This window comes from Vipera ursinii (assembly GCF_947247035.1).
Source record: "Vipera ursinii genome assembly, chromosome: 1".
In the NCBI taxonomy this organism is placed as follows: Eukaryota; Metazoa; Chordata; class Lepidosauria; order Squamata; family Viperidae; genus Vipera; species Vipera ursinii.
Window position 1 is genome coordinate 275,065,963 of NC_139512.1, and position 21,319 is coordinate 275,087,281.

General features: G+C 37.3%; 1 protein-coding gene across 1 annotated transcript in view; it reads right to left on the reverse strand.

Annotated features, from left to right (window-relative positions):
• Positions 1-308: 308 nt before the first annotated feature.
• Positions 309-21,319, reverse strand: part of IPCEF1 (interaction protein for cytohesin exchange factors 1) — a gene marked incomplete at its 5' end in the record, with an annotated part of 30,544 nt that continues 9,533 nt past the window's right edge. The window contains 5 exons of the mRNA XM_083375009.1: positions 309-1,591; positions 2,129-2,319; positions 14,821-15,199; positions 17,795-17,886; positions 20,654-20,715. Coding sequence (XP_083231135.1) covers positions 1,397-1,591; positions 2,129-2,319; positions 14,821-15,199; positions 17,795-17,886; positions 20,654-20,715 — 919 coding nt within the window. The 3' untranslated portion in view covers positions 309-1,396. The remainder of the gene's footprint in view (positions 1,592-2,128; positions 2,320-14,820; positions 15,200-17,794; positions 17,887-20,653; positions 20,716-21,319) is intronic.

Here is a 21,319-nt window from a genome sequence, read left to right on the forward strand (position 1 = left end):
TTGTCTCACACAGCATCATCCCAAAGTCATTTTACCAATAAGTAGCAGCTATAACAAAATCTATAAAACCTACAGAAAACCTGCCATTGCCTATTTGTGGGCTGCTCTTTTGGTTTCTAAATCTAATTTATACCACTAGACTTTCCTCATGATCTTCTATCCAAGGACAATTCGGGTTTGGTTTAGCTTTTTGAGATCAGCCACATATGGCTACGTGAGACTGAAAAAAAAATCTACATTTTCACAAAAAGCAGAGGTAAAGCTTATATGTCTGTGTTTTGTACTTGTTTTCATTTACAGTTTGGTTTATGGTCCATAAAGCATTGAGGAAAGACGGACACATACATTTTGGCCAATGAATTTATTTGCTCATAAAAAAACAATTCAAATACAACTTTGCTGACATGATAAATGGATTTTTTTCCATAAACCAGAAGATATTATGACTGAAACTGTGTCCTTTGAATAAATCATGAGAAGGCTATATAGAATACAAACACCAACCTTCTTTTATTTATTTCTTCTGTGACTAAAAACAGTCCATCAGCAGAAACAATTAAAGCATTGACAAGCTGTGGCAAAATTGTGCATTTTGTATAATTCTTACCCTGTAGTTTTTTTCCAGCCTAAAATTTCCTGGTACTCTCTCAACCAAATTTAAAATGACCCAAGTCTTCTTGTGTACACGCCCTACATTCAGAAAACCAAGAAATGCATTTCCTAAAATATTATACTTATTGCAAAGTTGACCCAATTCTCATCCACCAAATAAATGTTCTTCTTAGAACTGTAACAAGAGTTGCATCATGGTGTGCTCATTAGAGGAGATTTTTCCTATCTTCATGGAATATGGAAAGGGGAAGTCATGCTCTGGGCAACAATCTCTGTATTCCAGGGCCAGATTAAGGTCAGTTGATGCTCTAAACCAGGGGTGTCAAACTTGCAACATCAGGTGATGTGTTGCAACGTATCATGACTTTTTCTCCATTGCCGGCAATGGGGTGGCCGCAGTTTCGGCATGATGCATCTGGCCCGCGGGCCGGCAGCTTGACACCCCTGCTCTAAACCCAATGCTGCTCCTCAACTTTTCCATTGCTTAATTGATAATATATTGAGACTCAGTAAGTGCTGAAAACTAAAGTTGAGCGTGGCAGTGAACGAATTAAAGGCATGATCACTAGGAGAAAAAACTCTATGGTGCCCCCCCCTGTCCTTGGTACTCTAAGCATGCGCTTATTTTGCTTATTGGTTAATCCAGGGCTGCTCTGTTCCAGTACAGAAATTACCAGTAGCAATGGAAACAAAACCTGAAGATGTGGCAGTTTAAACTGAATGACTGAAGAGATCAGTGATGGAAAATTCACTGCCTTCAGATAGAATTTCCATTGAATACTAATCATCCAATACAAGATGACTGTGTGGTCATTTCTAATTCTGTGTTCTCTCCTTCAGTTGTAGTCAGACTGTCTGGTGGCTCGTAGATATCTTGAATCAGAATGGAGTTTGTATTCTTCCACTCTCTATACTTTTTTGCTGTTAGCTGATGATCCTCCAGCAGCTGGTTTATCATGGCCAAGTCATGTTCTTTGCACTAGCCAACACAAGAATGAAAAACAAGTTACTAGACGTAGACACTGGGACAGATAAATGATCCAAGTCTACTTGTGTATATACCCAACGTTCAGAAAACTGAGAAACTGTCTCTTAATTGTCAAGTCTCCTAGACTTCTCACTACTTTTTTTAAAAAGAAAAACTATTTCTCATAATTACTAATTAGTTCCCTTGTTTTTAAAAATAATCATTTCACAATAGAGAAAAATATTTTTTTTAACAGTTGCTAAACATCCTACTGGCTGTAATAGTTACATTTGCATTATATGAATAATGGATTGCATTGCAAATAACCTAAATGGGCTGGGTTTGTACAAAAAGCTAAGCTATAATCATATATGCATTTACATATCACTAACTAAAACTAAAATTAGCTACATGCAGTCCATCAGGTGAATGCAACCATAGCTGTGTTTACTAGCCTGATTAAGCTGTTCATGTGAATACATCCAAAAGGCTTTCTCCCCCCCCCCCAATCCAAAACACCTAGAATCTCTCTCCTCCATCAACCTTTACCTTTAAGGTACTATTCAGAGCTCGGATTTGATGAAGTTTCTCATTTACAGAAGGGTTTTTACTCCTTTTGACAAAGGACTTCCTCAACTCTTTCTTAGTAGAAGGTCGCCGGTCCCCAATGGGAGATAAACTTGCTTGCTCTAAAGACTTGTACAGTTTCTCCATTTCATCCACAGAACATTTGGTACAATCTGCATGGGACATAAAAGAGAGGATTCTGTGATACAGTCCAGGTGAACTAGATTTTTTTTTTAAGTAAAGCATGTTCAGTGAATGGGAGAGTGCTCCTTCTGGTGGTCTGGAGAAAATTAGGAGGAAAAAAGTAATATATGGACTATTTTGACATTCTCATCCATGAGTTGCTCTGTTGACATGCTATATGAAGAATACTAAAAAAACAGGACTCAAGATTCCAGGGGCATTGGCCAAAATGTACACATACCAGAAATGATATATTGATGGTGGATGTCTCTATTCCAGCAACTTATGATTGAAATGTCTGGAGCAACTTCTTAGTACTGCCCTGAGTCCTTAGGGAGAAGGGTGGTATACAAATCAAATAAATAAATAAATAATAGGAAACATTTTCTCCACCTAGCAGTATAACTGGGCATATGACTGTACAGGATCAACTATTTCATTTTTAGCAGCAATATTATAATACTGTGGTGCACCTCAAACATGTGTAATTAAATACTCCCTAGCATGTCTGTTTCATTTATTTTATAGAATTATGCAAGTATAAGCATGCCATAATTGTCCTTGGATAAAGGCTAAATTTAGGTTACTACTTTAGCCCAATGTTAAAGAAAATGCCTGGACTCTAGCAGACTAGCCTATTATAAGATGCTATTGTAATGTTTCTTTCTGACTCATCGCCTCATTAAATGTGACTCAGTTTGTTGCAGGAAAAATCCAATGTAAGCTATAGTTAATTAAGCAAGAGCCAGTCAGGCAATTTTTATCTCCACAGCTTGAATGAGAATAGATAGAAAAAATTGTAGAATTTCTCTGCATGATATTAATTTCAACTTTTATAGAACATCTCTTCAAAATTCACATTAAAGAACTGAGGAGGCAGTTATCTTTGGAACCTATATGGTCTTTATCTGAAGTATACTAAGTTTTTTAGGTCTTATTCTCTGACATAATCAATCATCTTAATTTCTTTCAAAGATCTCTAGAATCCTCCAAAAGGGAGTAGACGACATTGATATACTAAAGCCTTCTTTTCAACTGGAATTCTTATAAAGATCTCACCAAAATCTTGTGAAATCAAGGTGACTCTGATCTCTGTACTTTGGAATGCTTTTCTTCTAGATATTCAAGCAGCCAATTCCCTACTGAAAATGTGCAAAAGTATTAAAACAACATTACTTGGGTGACTTTAGATCAATTTAATTTATTTCCACTTTTTTCCTTTAGGCCTTCAGCAAGTGTCCTTATCACTCAAGTGATACAAGGAAAATGTTTTGGCCACAATTATGTTTTTTTTTCAAACGAAAGACCAGGATGATATCCCACTTGCATAGAAGAGCCATCCTTAAATCACAAATATATTGAAGCACTAATGCCATCCTTCTGCATTTCAGGGGTGCTAGAAGCTTCTGTCTATCTTGCCTAATTTCTGAAAATCAGGTGTTAGAATTGTCTAAAGTCATTTTCTACCAAGTATAGATATCTCGTAAGGAGGCAGTAAAAATGATTGAACATAAAAGGACCTGATTCGTCTATAACAATTGACTGCAAAAGGTCTATAAATATCTCAGAAAAGAGGGTGTTATCGCTATCACAGACAAACAATACAACATAAATAAGGTCCATTCTGTTGTAGCTGTGTTTCATTTTCTACAATTTCCTCTTCATTATTATTAGTTTTTATAGCCTCATGTTAAAACCAAGCATATGAGGCTCCCATCAAATAAAAGAAAAATGACAACAACTAGTTGTTGCTTCTGTTTACCTGTTCTTTAGATTAGAAGCAAACCTCTGGATTATAGTTTTACAGTTTTAAAGTCAAACAATGTGCAACTGGGAATTCTGGTTATTCTTATCTTGTGCTACTACTTTGCTATTGTTTTCTTCTTTTAATACAGATAGATAGTCAATCATGGCATTCTCTCTAGCCATTTGTCCAGCATTTCCTTCCAGAGAAGGAAATAAGAGAGGCCACCTAAAGGTTTGCATGTATTATTAACACATGTAAAAAATTTAAAAGCATGCATTTTTAATACATGCAAACATTTGAATTTTAAGTTTTTAAAAGGGACATTCGATAGTGTGAAACTCCAGTGATACTAGTATCTCATTTCTGGCTTCTAAAATCAATTCTTTTGCTTTCAGAAGAAAACTTGCAAATGATTGAGTTCTGCAAGAAACTAGTTAAAGCTTCCCAACAGAATAAGCATCTATTAAGATTCTGTTATCTCTTGTACAAAAATGCAGTAAACCCTCAGTTTAAACAGCCTATTCAGAAGGCAGAAGTGTACATTCATCATGAATGACCATCAAATCCCTGATTGGTGTAAACAGTCTATGCTGCAATTTTTCATTATTTTAACTTGATGACTACAGGAAAAGTTTATCCGTTATATTTGAAGTCTGCTAAACCAAGTTATTTTAAAGTCAAAAATGTAGTGACTTCCCGGTGGCAAGGCTCCGTCGATAGCGGTCATTTCTGACCGTCAGCCCTGCTGTTCCGTTTAAACCATGAAAACAGTGACGATCAGCTGTTTCACAGTTTGGGAATCCCCCCATCGGGAGAAGGGGGTGAGTATTCAGGCAAGAGGTAGAGCTCCCCTAGACCCCCAGAACTTAATCTGGGGGTTGAAGGGTGAGAGCTCCCTCGGAGCCTGAATTAACTCCGGACTCGGGACTCTTCTGTTTCAAGGCTTTGGAACAGAACAGGATGCTGCAACCATCCCTGCTTTCAACATTGTATTTTGGGGATTACTTGGACGCAGGCAGAGCTGAGCAGGAGAATACAGAAACAGCAAGTATATGATCTTTAACTCCGGTTTAACTTAAAAGAAGGGGAGGAAGATGGCGCCGGAATAACTTCTAAGAGAAAGCATGAAGTACAAAAGAACAAGGAAAATAAAATAAAAGCAAGGGGGAAGACAGAAAGTGGATTTTTAAAAGTTGTAAAAGACTTTGTTTAAAACATTTGAAGTTGGTTCAAAGATGATTTAAGAGACTTGGCTATTTGACAGTGAAGCAACAAAGTTGCAATTAGTGCGGAAAAGTGAAAGTGAGAAATGAAAGTTAATTGGGTGTTAAAATGGCTTCCAAACCACCTAGATTCCCTGCTTCTAAAAGTGCGGGGGCTTCACCAGTTCAACAATCTGGTCTTCAATCACTGATGCCACCCCCTGCAGCATCTGCACCCATATTAACATTGAAAGATTTGCAAGATGCTTTAAAACTCCAATCTGAGCAAATATTTGAGCAAGTGGCAGAGCTTATTAATGAGAAAAATAAAGAAATACGAGAGGATATTCTGCTGGCACTTCAAGGATTGACAGTCTGTATTTAGAATCTGGATGATCGTGTGGAAGAAGTCAATCAAAATAATTTGATATTGGAAGCCAAAGTCAGTGAAGCTGAGAATAAAATGGAAAAAATTGATGATGAGATGGTGATGATACAATATAGGAACATGGAGTTTGCTTTGAGGATCAGAGTTCTGAAAGAAAATCCACAAGAAAATTTGGAGGAAATAGTGGCAAAAGCTGTGGCACCTATTTTGGGTTGGCGAGTTGAAGATGTTATATTGGAAATAGATAAAATATTTCACGTCAACTCTTGGATTGCTAGGCAAAAAAAATTGCCAAGGGATGTGGTTGTTTATTTTACAAAGAGAATTAGAAATGCGATTATTCAAGCTTTTTATAACAACAGATTTAAAGTGGCTGATCAAGAGGTTTTAATTCTGAAAGAAATTCCACCAAAAATTTTAAGAAGGAAAGAATTTGTTTTTCTGGCAGATGAATTAAAAAAACAACATTCAGTTTAGATGGGAGATACCAACCGGGATGGTGGTGAATTATGTTGGCACAAGGTATTGTCTTAATACAGTTCTTAAGGCCCAAGACTGTTATTGCAATATACTGAAGGCAGGCTCACCGCCATCTCCAGAAATTAAAAGGAGAGAGGAAAAAGAAGTGCAACAGACACAATTGGAAGGTACACAACGAGATGAAGAAATCACCTTGCTGATTTCAAAAGAAGTACAGCAAACTTTGGAAATTGCACAGCCCTTGGTCCCATTAGAAGATCCAAGGGCTCAAAGAGTGACAAGAGCTGCGACTAGACGCAAGGAGCAACAACAACAATAACAGAAACAATATTCTACAATTACAACTCAAGAATCTACTAATACAGAAGCAGTGGGAGGAGCGAGACCAAAGAAGCAGATGTTTGTGAAGCTGCAAGATATGCTCCGAAAGCTTCAAGTCACAAAAGATGGCGACAAAGTTCCTGACATGGAATGTTAATGGTTTAAATTCACCGCAAAAGAGAAAGAAAATATTTCAGTACCTGAAACAATTTAAAAATAATATTATATGCTTGCAGGAAACGCATATTCATGTAGCTGATCAAAAATATTTGATAAACTCTAGAGTGGGTATACAGTTTATTGCATCTGCTCCAGAAAAGAAAAATAGTGTAGTTATTTATGTGAAGAAGAATCTGACAGCCAATCTAATTGAAGCAGATAAACAAGGAAGATATGTTATAATTGAACTCTTAATAGAAGGAAAGAAAATATTTTTAATTGGATTATATGCACCTAACCAACAGCAAGGAGAAATTTATAAACTTTTACATAACAAAATAATTCAATGGGATTATAAATCGTGTATTTTAATGGGAGACTGGAATGGAGTGCTGGATACACAAAAAGATAAAAAAGGACCTTTTAAAAGTACACCAAATCACGCTAAATTGCCTAAATCCTTCTTTGACATGACAGACAATTTGGAACTGAGATATGTTTGGAGAGAACGAAACATGGATGAAAGAGATTTTACTTTTTTTCTGACAGACATCAATCCTTTTCTAGGATTGATTTTGTATTAACTACTAATGATTTTTTCTAGGGTTAAGAAGATCAAGATATGTCCAAGAACCTTATCAGACCACAGTCCAGTATGGATGGAATTGGACAAGGAGAAGGGAGATAGGAGATCTTGGAAGTTAAATGAAAACTTGTTTAGATATGAAGAAAATTTGGAAGAATGTAAAAAAAATGAAAGATTTTTTTGTTATAAATATGCATAAGGGTACACCCATTGAAATGGTCTGGGATGCAAGTAAAGCTTATATGAGAGCAGTGTTAATATATTTGAATAATAAATATAGACATAGATTGGAATATAACCGTAAAGAATTAGAGGAGGAAATAAAGATGAAAGAGAAGACTTTTATTTTGGATTCATCTAATAAAAGGTTGAAAGAAGCAATTAATTTGCTAAGAGGGCAGTTTGATATGCTGATGGCAGATCAGGTGGCAACCAATTTACGATATGTCAAACAAAATACTTTTTATTTATTTTTATTTTTTTATTTTAATCCCATTTATATCCCGCCCTTCTCCAAAGACTCAGGGCGGCTTACAATTTAAGCACAAACCAATGTGCTTAGCAATATATAATGCTAATAAGCCAGGTAGATGGTTAGCTTATTTGTTAAGGAAAAAACAAAAATCACGTAACACGTAAGATAGAATATAAGGGTAAGGAGGTGTTTCAGCAAAATCTTATTAAAAAGGCTATTAGTGAATTTTATTCTAAATTATATGCAAGGGATATAACTCAAGGTTTAGACATGGACAGGTATTTACAAGAAGTGAATATCCCTATACTCACACAGGAGCAGAGGGAAGGGATGAACCAACCGATAACTGCTGAAGAAATTATTTTAGCAATTAAACAATTAAAAGTGGGTAAATCACCTGAAACAGACAGTTTGACAGCTATTTATTATAAAAATTTACAATTAGAGTTGGTGGAACCTTTAAAAGAATTATTTAGGACAATTCAATCTGGAGGGGAAGTGCCTCCATCATGGAGAACAGCATTTATATCATTGATTCCAAAGGAAGATCAAGATCTTACCCAACCTAAAAATTATACACCTATATCGCTCTTAAATACAGACTATAAGATATTTGCAAAGATCTTAGCAAATAGATTAATGAAGGTTATGCAGCAAATGATTTATAGTGATCAAACAGGATTTATAAGTGGTAGACAAATGAAGAGTAATGTGAGACATATTGTAAATCTATTAGAATATTTGGAAAGAACTAATCAAGTCCCTGCAGCGCTTATTTTCTTGGATGCTGAAAAGGCGTTTGATCAATTGAATTGGCAATTTTTATTTAAAGTTTTAGAGAAGATGGAGTTTGGCGATACGTTTTTACAACCTATTAGGGCAATATATCAGAAGCAAACAGCTCAAATAATAATTAATGGTAGTTTAACAGAGGTTTGTAAAATTGAAAAGGGTACAAGACAGGGATGTCCGTTGTCACCATTACTGTTTGTTTTAACATTGGAAATATTATTGATTAAGATATGTGACACAAATAAAATAAAGGGAATTAAAATTAAAGATCAAGATTATAGATTAAGAGCGTTTGCAAATGACTTGGTTATTACATTAGCTCAACCGACTCATTTGGTTATAGATTTAATGGAAATAATTTCGCAATATGGGCAAGTTTCTGGATTTAAGGTTAATAGACAAAAAACTAAAATTTTGTCTAAAAATATGACTATGGAACAAAAGGTAGTTTTAGAAAAATTAACAGGACTTGAGATAGCTAAAAAGATTAAATATTTGGGGGTATATCTTACAGACTCAAATGTGAAATTATATAAAAATAATTATGAATTGTTATGGTTAAAAATACAAAAAGAATTAGATAGTTGGAAGAAACTACAATTGTCTTTATTGGGAAGAATTGCATCAGTTAAAATGAATGTTTTGCCAAAATTTTTATTTTTGTTTCAAATGATACCTATACTTAAAAAAGATTCAAATTTGGAAGAATGGCAGAAAGGCATTAATAAATTTATTTGGGCAGGGAAAAGACCAAGAGTAAAACTCAAGATAATGCAAGATATATGTGAAATAGGTGGTCTTAAATTGCCCAACTTTAAATTATATTATGAAGCTGCAGTTTTATCATCAATTAGTAATTGGTTTAATTTAACAGAAGGAAGATTGTTGAATATTGAGGGACATGATTTATTATATGGCTGGCATGCATATTTATTGTATGATAAAAAGGCGGATAATATCTTTAAGACACATATATTAAGGTATGCCCTGTTGTGAGTTTGGAAAAAATATTGATATAAGTTAAATTATAAAATCCCAATTTGGGCAATACCTAAGCATGCAATAGAAAATATAAGTCTGGGATTTAAACATGATGTGACTACATATAAAGATATTCTTAGACTGGAGAGGAATGGATGGCAATTAAAGCCATTTAATATCTTAAAAGAAGGGAAAATAGTACAAACTTGGTTTCAGTATGGTCAGATACAAGCTAGATGGAAAGAAGATCAGAAAATTGGTATTACAACAACAGATGAAAATTTGGTAAAACAAATTAGAGATCGAAGTCAAGCGCATATAAGAAGGATATATAATGCATTGATAGAAATAGATTCAGAATCGGAACTTGTCAAAGATTGTATGATAAAATGGGCCCAGAATATTCAAGAGCCAATAACGATGGATGTTTGGGGGAAAATTTGGGTCAGAAATGTAAAATTTACTCAGGCTCAAAATTTAAGAGAGAATTTTTATAAAATGTTTTATAGGTGGCACTTAGATCCTAAAAAATTAGCATGTATGTATCCAAATTATCAGCCTAAATGCTGGAGGTGTGGTTGTGAGGATGCAACCTATTACCACATGTGGTGGACTTGTAAAAAAGTTAAAGTTTTTTGGATTAAAATTTGGTGGAATATGCAGAAGATATTTAAGAAAAAGATAAGGTTTACCTCACAGTTATTCTATTGGGTATTATTACTGATTGTACTGTTATAGAAATTAAATTGATGTTGAATTTAGAAACGGCAGCAAGACTTTTGGTTTCGCAATATTGGAAGAAGGAGGAACTGCCTACTATAGAAGAGTGGACTTTAAAAGTTTCAAACTTGGCAGAAATGGCAAAAATTTCAGCATACCTGAAAGAACAATCGCAACAGAGATATATTTCGGAATGGAGAAGATGGATTGAATATATTCAGAATAAATATGGGACTAAAAAGTTTCATCTAGCATATGAATGATTATTAGAATTATATGATGTACTATTATTTACCTATGTATAAGGGGAGTTAAAGTGTATTCACAGTTGGTTAGAATATTTTAGTTTAAGCTTGTTAGAGGCAATACCCTGTTTTCAGCTCTGGGAAGTCGGGGGGGGGGGAAGGGGGGGAGGGCGGGGATGTGGGGGGGAGGGGGAGGGATGGAGTATACTTAAAATATACTGTAAAACTTTTCAATAAAAAAAGAATGTAGTAGATATAGAAAATATATTGCAATAGGAATTTCACTGAATTTGGCATGTTGTTAAGAATTGTTAAACTGAGAGTTGAAATGCAGCTGTGTGGCAGAAGCAGCATCTGGATTGACTCAGTCCACTTTATTTATATAGACTGGAGTTATGCATACGTGTACAAGATTATTCTAAATAGAAAAGGACCCCCCTGAAAATTCCAATATATACCATCACTTGGGAGTTGTATTAATATAGAAAATCTAGGATAACACACAAACAATAGCTTTCTTCCCATGTGTCCTCCAATTAAAACAGCCTGTCTGGGCAACCAAAGCACTTCTGGTGCTTTATCTTGGTCTGAAATCAAAGTGAAATGGCTCTTGATCATTGGCTTATTTTATTTATTTATTTACTTTGTTAGGCATATGGTGTTAGCCTACAATGTTGGGTTGAAAATATATTAACCATAATGCTATGTCTTTAAGATGTTAATTGGCCAATGGGTGTGTAAGTGTTCTCATGGCCATAAGAGGAAGCTAGGAACGTAGCTTCTCTCTCTCTCTGAATTCACTGATCTCTACTGTTACTGTTTTTGCTCTGCTGTTAGTTTACTACTGTTGTAACCTAAACTGTGTATTGACCTCTGGACCGGTAAGAAGACTTTGATTACTCCTTGGACTGTTGCTATTGTTTATGACCTGGACTGTTATTTTTTGACTGTGCATTTTTGTTCTTACACCACCTCAAAAGTAAACTACTTTTTGTTTTTATAACTCAGTGTATTCTTGTGTGACTTTACTGCTCTCAGTACCATTCCTTGTCTGTGCAACTCTTTGGTAGCACAAGGAGACCTCTGCACAACACATTCCTTAACACTGGTTATGGGCCCAGGCCTGTACTGAGAGTTAGTACACACAGTATTCCTAGCTGAGTTTGTGTTAGTTATTTTTGGTGTAAAATGGCACAGGACCTGTTGTCAGGCATCTCCTGGATAACCCGGTTGGATGGGACAAACTATGTTTCCTGGTCCACGAAATGCTGCTTGCTTTTGCGCAAGGAAGGACTATGGACTGTTGTAAATAACCCACCAGATACTACTGCATGGGATCCAGATGATGAAGAGGATGCAAAGAAGTTAGACGACTTTAAATGTAGCAATGAGAAAGCTCTTTGCATTATTGGACTAACACTGAATGACCAGCAGCTTGTCCATATTCGTGGTGAGGAGTCTGCTGCTAGGTGTTGGGATGTTTTGCGAAGGCTTTATGTTCGTGACAGTGTGGGTGCACATATACACCTTACACGTAAGCTGTTTAGGGCTCGTCTGCAGAAGAATGGAGATATGCTGACCCATTTAAATTACATGAAGGCAACTTTTCAAGAGCTTCATGAAAAAGAGCTGATTTTTTCAGAGTTGCATCAGGTCTACATTATTCTGTCATCTTTGGATGAGAGTTATGATGAGTATGTTTCTTCTTTGGAAGTCCTGATCAGAGAGGAACTGACATTGACTAACATTACTGGGAGACTGCTGGAAGAGTCCAGAAGAAGGCGTGACAGAGACCAGCTGAGAGAGACACAGCCACGAGAGGAGCAGCCATTCACCACTGCTTACAACGTCAAGAAATGTTATTCTTGTGGGGCTAGAGGGCATATAGCCAAATTCTGTAGAAAGGGTAGAAAACAGAATGTAAATAGCAGTGGAAAGGCTAAGAAGGGCATTGGTTTGGCTATTTCTGATGAATCAACATCCAGAAACAATGAATTGTGGGTTGTTGATAGTGGGGCTTCACAATGCATTACTAAAGAGAAAAAGAGGTTTGTTACTATGAAAAACAGCAACCAATATGTTTCACTAGCCAACGGTTGGAGGATGAAGGCCTCTGGTGAAGGTAATTCCTATTGTCCATGCATTAATGAACAGTTACCTATGTTATATATACCTAAACTAAGATTCAACCTGTTATCTGTAAGGGAATTGGTTAAAGTTGGGTTTGTGGTAACATTCAGAGGGGAGCAATGCACTATTGAGAGGAATGGAACCTGTGTAACTGCTAATTTGAAAAATGGTTTATTCGTTATCACAAGTAACCAGGTTAGTACAGTTAAAGCTAACTCAATATGTGAGAACAAGAAGCCACACGATGAGTGTATACATTTATTGCATAGGCGGTTAGGGCATGTAAACTTTAAATCACTACGTAAAACAGTTGAGTTAGTAGAGGGAATTAAACTGAAGCCATGTAGTAAGTATTTGAATTGCAATGCCTGTAATCAGGAAAAGAGTAAGGCAAGTCCGGCAAACAGGATAAACAGCTTCAAAACAACTGTACCTTTGGAAGTTGTGTTTGCTGACTTAATTGGACCCATGAAGCCAAGTTTAGGAGGGTCATGTTATATTTTAAGTATATTGGACCACTACTCTCGTTATGGTTTTTGTTATCTGCTTAAGTCAAAGGCAGACACTTTCCAACAATTTGCAAACTGGCTGAAGTTCGTGGAGAGAAAAACAAAGAGAAAGGTTCAGTGCATAATTACTGATAATGGTACTGAATTTACAAACAAGCGTTTTTTTGATATGCTAGAATCTGCTGGCATTGAGCATAAACGTTCAGCCCCCTATAGGCCTCAACATAATGCATTTGTTGAGAGACGTGGGCAAACGTTACAAGCCATGATGAGAACTATGTTAAGAGATTCTGGCTTAACAGATAGACTGTGGGGGGAGGCAGCAAAATGTGCAAACCATGTTCTGAATATAGTTGTTAATACTTCTACTGGTAAAATACCATATACAATATGGCATGGTAGAAGACCAAACCTTGATTACCTGCACACGTTTGGCACCCCAGCTTGGGTCCACATTCCTGCACAACTCAGGAGTAAAGGCCAACATAGGGCTAGGCAATTATACTTCGTAGGTTATGAAGCTAACCATAGATCCTATCGTTTCTGGGAACGAGGCACAACTAATGTATATAATAGTGCGAGTGCAAAATTCCTTGAGCACGTTGGTTGGGATAGGTTAGAGCAAGAAACTGTTAATACTGATCCTCTAGTGTTTGAGGACTCCTCTGATAATGTAAGTAGTAATGATAATACATCTCCTGTAAATATAAAAGATGAAGAGGAGATAGGGGAGATAAAAGAGGAATCAGAGGAAGGAAAGGAGTCAGGAATTCAAAGCCCTGTAATTCCTTGGCGTTCAACGCGCATTAGACATCCACCTGATCGCTATGAAGCTAGTATATGTCAAGTTAGTGTAGAGCCATCTAACTATGATGAGATCAGGATGTATCCTGAAAAGGAACAGGCATCATGGAAAGCTGCAATGAACAGGGAGTTGAACTCTTTGCGGGATCTTAAGGTTTATGTGAAAGCAAAACTGCCACCTGGTGAGCAAGCTATAGGTTGTAAATGGATATATAAAATAAAGAAAGGAGTAGATGGAACCGTAACCCATAAGGCACGTTTGGTTGCACAAGGTTTTGCCCAAACTACTGAGGATTATGACGAAGTGTTTGCACCCAGTCTAAGGGCAACTACTTTAAGAGCAGCTTTAGTATGGGCGGCTAAAAACCAATATATGGTTAATCATGTAGATGTTGAAACTGCATATTTACATGCTCCATTGCAACATACTATTTATTTAAGAATTCCACCAGGATTGACCAATGATAGAGACCATGATTGTTGGGAGTTAAAGAAAAGCCTCTATGGATTGAAACAATCAGGCTATGAGTGGAACAAATGTATAGTTAATGAGTTAAGTGCATTAGGTTTTGTAGCCAGTAATGCTGATCCTTGTTTGTTTAGAAGAGAACACAACGGAGCATTATCTTTTCTTTTATTATTCACAGATGATATAGCAATAATAACAAAAACTGAGTTAGAAGCACAAACTATCATTTCAAGATTGGAAAATAAATTCACAATTAGAAATCTTGGGAAAATTAGCCACTATTTGGGGTTAGATATTGTGAAAACAAATAGGGGTTTTAAGATTTCGCAAGCCAGTAAAATATCTCAGTTATTAAAGAGATACAATACAGCAGCCTCATGTAACTCATGTTTTGTAAGACAATTTTGATTTAAAAGATGGATTGAAAGCAAAAAAGGAGGAGATACTAGAATAAGGTATAAGGTAGCTTTTTGTTTTACTCACCTTTACTTAGAGCTGCCGATGCTATGTTTCCAGGTACAGCTAAGTTATTATCCGCATTGCCTAATGAAGATCTGTCTTCATTCACTGTATTCTGAATGTTTTCCTTGGATCTAAAACTTTCCACTGTTTCATTATAGTCTGTCAACCGGCAATCAGTATCCACAGAGTCACCCCAGGCAGCTGGAGGTTGATTGTCCACTTCTCCTTGAGCAGAAGAGCTGCTAATTAAGTCAAGCCACGACTGTCTCTCCGAATGCAAGAGGTTGCACAGTGAGGAAGAAGAGGAACCTTGGGTTTTCATCGAACTGCTTTCTGGGTAAGATAAGGAACGTGGTACTTCATTTAAAAGATGTGATGTTGAGGAAAGCTCTTGTCCGGCCTGTTTTCCAGAACAATTTTTTTTTTAAAAAAGGGAAAAGATTGCATTGTTGTTATTGCCAAGAATCAATAAATTTGCTTTCATACAGCTCCTTGGATAGCTACATGCCTGGAACTTAGCACTACTTCTAAAACTTCTGGAGACAACTGTAGCCTGTGGTCTCAGCTGAGCTAACCCCCCCTTGCCGCAGTTCTGAGACAGATGAAAACTACGATATTAATCCTGAGCTGGGTTTAACACATTTTAAAAACCAGGAAAAATAATACCTCCATCCCTAGAAAATGGACAAAAGGTATGGTGTGACTCGAAGCACTTTGACCCAGAAGGACATTTTATTCATTCCTTCGGGAAAGGGCGGTATATAAATCCAATAAAATAAAATAAAATAAATCTCCTTTAGTAGGCCCCTTGTTAAGTTTGGGGCTTATTCAAGAATTGGTTGGCCACCATTCTTTACACTGTTATTTAACTGTCATTTTTAGAGAGTATTTTTCAGGTTTTTAGGCCCAGAGTTTCCATAGGAAATGTTCTTCTCGAGGGAAAAATGATTTCTTTTTTATTGGTACAGGTAGTCCTTGGTTTACAACAGTTCGTTTAGTGACTGTTTGAAGTTACAACAGGATAAGAAAAAGTGGGCTGTGACCACTTCCCTCAGATATCCCGGACCCAAGCCATTCAGGGCTTTATAGGTCATCACCAGCACCTTGAATCTCACCCGGAGGGCAACCGGAAGCCAATGCAGCTCGTGGAGTAGAGGTGTAACATGGGAGAATTGGGAAACCCCCATCACAACTCGCGCGGCCGCATTCTGCACTTATTCTCCATCACAGAATTGAACTGGTTTGGAGGCAGTTGGAAAGGATTGCCTTATCTTACTAAAACAGCCGAAAACTATTAGGAGAAAATATTGGCAATCACATGGCCTTCTATTCTTTGCAATAACATAATTTCTGTTTTGATATTTGCAGACTTGACAAGGCTAAAACCTGGGTGAGCCAGGCATCCCTCCATCCCTCAGCAAAAGGCCATTAATTATATGTAAAATACCTCACTGGTGAATATTTAGAAGTCATGGTTTGTGGATAACAGCTAGAAACTGGGCTGTCTGAATTACGTGGAACCATTATTCAGGAATGGATAAACACTGAGGCAGCTCAAATCATTTTACTCCTCAAAGCTTTTGTAGAGTCTGTCTCAGGTACATTACGTTTATTTTAAAAAATGAACCATAGAGTTTTCAAACCACATTTCTCTCTCACTGGAAGCAAAATAATCAGGTGCATAGCCCAGACGATGACATTTTGAAAGGCTTGTTCTCTAAATCAAGAATGAGAAGTTTGTCTGACTGTGGTGCTTTGGTTAAGTTCTTACTAATGCTAGCTAAAATATTCTTTGTACAGGGCCTGTATGTTCTGTCACATATCCGGTATTTCTCATCTTCAACAATTTTAACATACATGGACCTCAACTCCCAGAATTTCTCAGCCAGTCTACTTGCTGGGGAATTCTGTGGCTTGAGGTCCAAATGTATTAAAATTGTTGAGGTTGAGAAACTCATTTTAGTTGCTAATTGGCTTCCAGAAGAAGCACAACCCAAATACCTTACTGTATTCCCTTATTAGTTGTAGAATAGTAGAAAGTCTTCTTTCTTTCTTCCTAGTTCCTGTCATCTCTAACCTCCTCTTCAGACAAAGGTGCCATTTTTCTGTTCCTTTCCTGATGCTCTGAGGGATGGGCTTCATCATATCCCAGTCCCTAATGTGTCCATTTGTTTTTGACTTTTTCTTCCCCAAGGAAAGAAAACATGGTGAAAGAAGAACAGGGAAAGAGAGCTACTTTTGCCAATGGTGCTCTTAAATACTCCTTCAGGGATCAGGAGCAGGGACACTCAAGCACAGTGGAAAAACAACAACAATGTTCCTTATTGTTGGAGAGGGGGAAGGCAAAGCAAAATCAGCAGCTTTGTGAAGGGGAATTCAGTTTGTGTGTTTGTGTGTGTGTGTGTGTGTGTGTGTGTGTGTGTGTGTGTGTGTGTGTGTGGTGTTATTCTGGACTGGAAAAGAGGGACTTACAATCCATGAAATCCTGACCTTTTTGTTTTTTTAAATAATTTGATAAATAAATCAAATAGTTGTAAGGCAAGAGGACCATGGTGTGCTTATGTGATGGTTCTTTAAACTTTTCCACTCAATTCCTTGCATCCCACTGTGCATGTTTTATTTTAAAAAAATGTTAACAGGACAGCCCTTGATGTTTGATCAAAAGTCCACCTTTTTATGCATAGTGCTTTGATTGTACCATCTTGACCATTGTCTTAACCTTTTTTTAACGCACTTTGATATTATAAAGTGCCTGGAGAGGAGCTACATGACACCTGGTATAAAATGTGCAAAATAAGTGATACTTTAAAAGGAACAAAAACCCTAGTAATTTGCTTAACATTTATTTTGTCACATGACTGACTTTAAACAGAATAAACAATTCACAACTCTTTCTATGGGTTGCTTATCTTGGAGCCATCTTTTAAACTTTACAGAGTGACATTTGGACAAGCCATTTAGCAAATGGAAGCAAGTTAATTACTATAATTCATACCAAATCAGACAGCAGCAACTCATCTGAATATGGAGGGGGTGGTGTCTCTGCATTTATTTCTGGATCTTCATGCTCACTTTCACTATAGCATTCTGAAACAAGATTGTAACCATTAAAAATGTGGAAGACATTCTATTTAATGCCCTGTAAAGCAGAAAGCATGTTTCATGATCACTTTAATGAAAAGCAGAACAGATTGGTTTCTGACCCTATCATTCAGAAAGGGAATGTTGAATGCAAACTACTATTCTATTCTATTCTATTCTATTCTATTCTATTCTATTCTATTCTATTCTATTCTATTCTATTCTAGAATAGAATAGAATAGAATAGAATAGAATAGAATAGAATAGAATAGAATAGAATAGAATAGAATAGAATAGAATAGAATAGGAATTATGAAGCCTCTTTTAGCAAGAAACACCAAAAGAGGTATGCAATTATTCAGGAAGGCAATGTAAAAGTCACTGTACAGGAGCAAAATAAATCCTTGCATATACTACCTTTCTAATCACCAGAAAACATTGTGATTACATCTCTTAGAATGGAATGACTTAGCATTGCTCAATAGGAATTCTGGGAATTCTAGTTTCAACCTCTTTGGAAGATAACCATTGAGGAAAAGTCCTCTCCAGTGGAACTAAAAAAATATTATGGCCAACTTATTACTAGCAAACTACTGTAAATGGTAGGCCTAGGGCAGGGGTAGGCAACCTTGGCTCTTTTATGACTCGTGGACTTCAACTCCCAGAATTTCTGAGCCAGCCATGCGGACGCAAGGAGTGTAGCAAAGTAATTAGACCTCGCCATCCTCATTGCCGCGAGATAAGATCTAGTAAAGGATCTTAGTCATGATTGGTCGGATTCAGATCAGGTGGATCTCCAACAGCTCTCTAGGCCCCGTCTCCAATGCTTCATCTCCCGGAGCTCCGCGGAAAACCATGGAGCGAACTGGGATCTGCACCGGGTCAGGGGCCGCAAGGGAACAACTTGGTCAAGTGCATCCGTGGCAGCCTTTTCCCAGGCTTCCACTAAGGCATCAACCGAGCTGTCAGCAAAGGAGGCAGGTGGAGACCCCAGTGCTGCCTGGAACTTCTCAGGGTCCATTAAGCACCTGGGGCGGAACCATCTTGATGGTTCAACAACTCCACAACGGGGGGTGGCAAAACAGAAGATCAGCCTCAGGAGATGATGATCGGTCCATGACAGGGGTATAACAATTGGGGAACCCCCACGAAGATCATCTAACCACCGTCCAGATAGAAAAACCAAATTGAGCGTGTGGCCCCCCACATGAGTCGGGCCCTGAATTACTTGCATCAGGTCCATGGCCGTCATGGAACCCATGAACTCTCGGGCCAACTCAGATGATCCTGAGGTAGATTGAAATCACCCAAAACCATAAATTTGGGGAACTCAACCACCAGCCCCAAGAGGATATCGAGAAGCTCAGGCAGGGCTGCCGCTGTGCGACTGGGCGGAAGGTACACCAGCAGCAAGCCCAACTGCGCCCTAGGGCCACATCTCAGGAGGAGGGACTCACACTCGGCTATTTGGACGATGGTGGACTCCTGAGGACAAAGAGTCTCCCTTATAACTACTGCCACTCCCCCGCCCCTACCCTGAGCCCAAGGTCGGTGAAGCACCCGGAAACCTGGTGGGCAAAGATCAACCAGAGGGACACCACCCTCTGGGCCCAACCAGGTCTCCGTAATGCAAGCCAGGTCCGCATGCTCACTCTCAATCAGATCCCGGATGAGAGGAGCCTTATTGATTACGGACCTGGCATTCAAGTACACCAGCCGGAGCTCAGGTGGCTGCTTATCCTCGCTCCCGGAGCCTCAGGAAGAAACCAGAGGGTCGGAGCGCTTCACCGCTTGGAGATAGCAGAGACGCAATTCCAGGATATTACACAACCATTCATATAATGTTAGTGTATTTGCCCATAAAATATACAGTCTGATACATTTCACCCGAAATGAACATTTTGTACTCACTTGATCCTATTAATGAATGTTTGCACACATTTTTTTTTATTTAAAAAGTTTTACAATACATTTTGACTTTAATCCCCCCCTCCCCCACCCCTATCCCTCTCCCCCACTCCCTCCCCCCCCGACTTCCCAGAGCTAAATACAGGGCATAAAATCAAAAAACAAACATAAACACCCCTATATTATCAACAATAAACTATAAATTCTATCTCTCTCTAGCTCATATAAAATGAGTACAAACAATATTAATATTACAAATAAAGTAGAGAAGAAAAAGAGGAAAACAAAAAAAGATCTTTACTCAAAATAAATTTTCTTAATCCCAGTCCTTATTCATATTAATTTCAAAAAAAAGGGAAAAGAAAAAAAAACTTTCACCTGCTATTTGCATTCTCCCACCTTTCTCTAATTTCCAAACAAATTCTCAGTTACGCACCAAAAGCGCTTATCTCTGTTAATTTGCACACATTTTAATCTAATGTGCATTTCCATATGTGTTTTGTACCTTTTTTAGCTGATATCACATCATGAAAACTGAAGGATAACTGCTACATTCGTTATATTGGTACAAATAGAAATTGAGTAAGATGGTTTAAGAATACATACTGAACCAAGTCCTCCCATATCCCAGAACCAAGCTTCTTGAAAAATCCTGTCCCTATCCTGCAAAATATTATGTTAGAAGTATTATGTTCAATACTATCCATAGGTCATAAATGTTATTTAGATTACGTAAATCCTTCCCGAGGGATTCATCTTGATCTAATCAAATATTTAAACTCCCTATTATTATTTTTCCAAATAGTAGTCTTCGTATACAAAAGCACAAAGTGATTCCTTGTAAAAAGCTGACATCTGAACTTACCTTCTTCATTCTTTTTATTAGCCTGTTTGTCTAGGACTGCCACGCCTAATTTATTTAGCCACCTGAAATTTAAAATGGAGATACATTTGAATGGAATGTCCTATCAAGTCTGTCTTAGAACAGTGTAAACTAATATGCATTCATTTAAACACAATAAAGCAACAATAGCTCTTCTAGCTTGCACCCTTGATGCAGTCTAACTGGTCCTAACTCTTCCTTGAAGCCTTGTCTCTTGGGAAAAGAGAAACAAAAAGAGGCCTCATTGGAACATTAATGAGTGGCCGACAGCTCTCCATCATTATTAGCCCATATACAATTAGGCTGGCAAAGTGGCTTTTCCTTCACAATTGAAATTTATTTATCATTTATACAAAACATTTATACAGTTTCCTGACATGTTTCCTGAACTGAGAGGGGAAGTTTAATCTTCCCTGTTTGCAATCTTCCTGCACACATCTTACTCTGAAACTTTTCAGGCATAGCAAAGATGGAGTTGGATATGTTTGCATGGGTCAGTGGATGAGAAAAAGAAAGAGATGTAAGATCTTTATTTGATTTTACATTCAGCTGTGAAGATATGTGATCAGGAAGCTATGGAGTCCAAAGGCAAAAAAAAAAGACTTCTTCTGGACCAACATGTTATTTATTATTTTATTTTATTTTTTA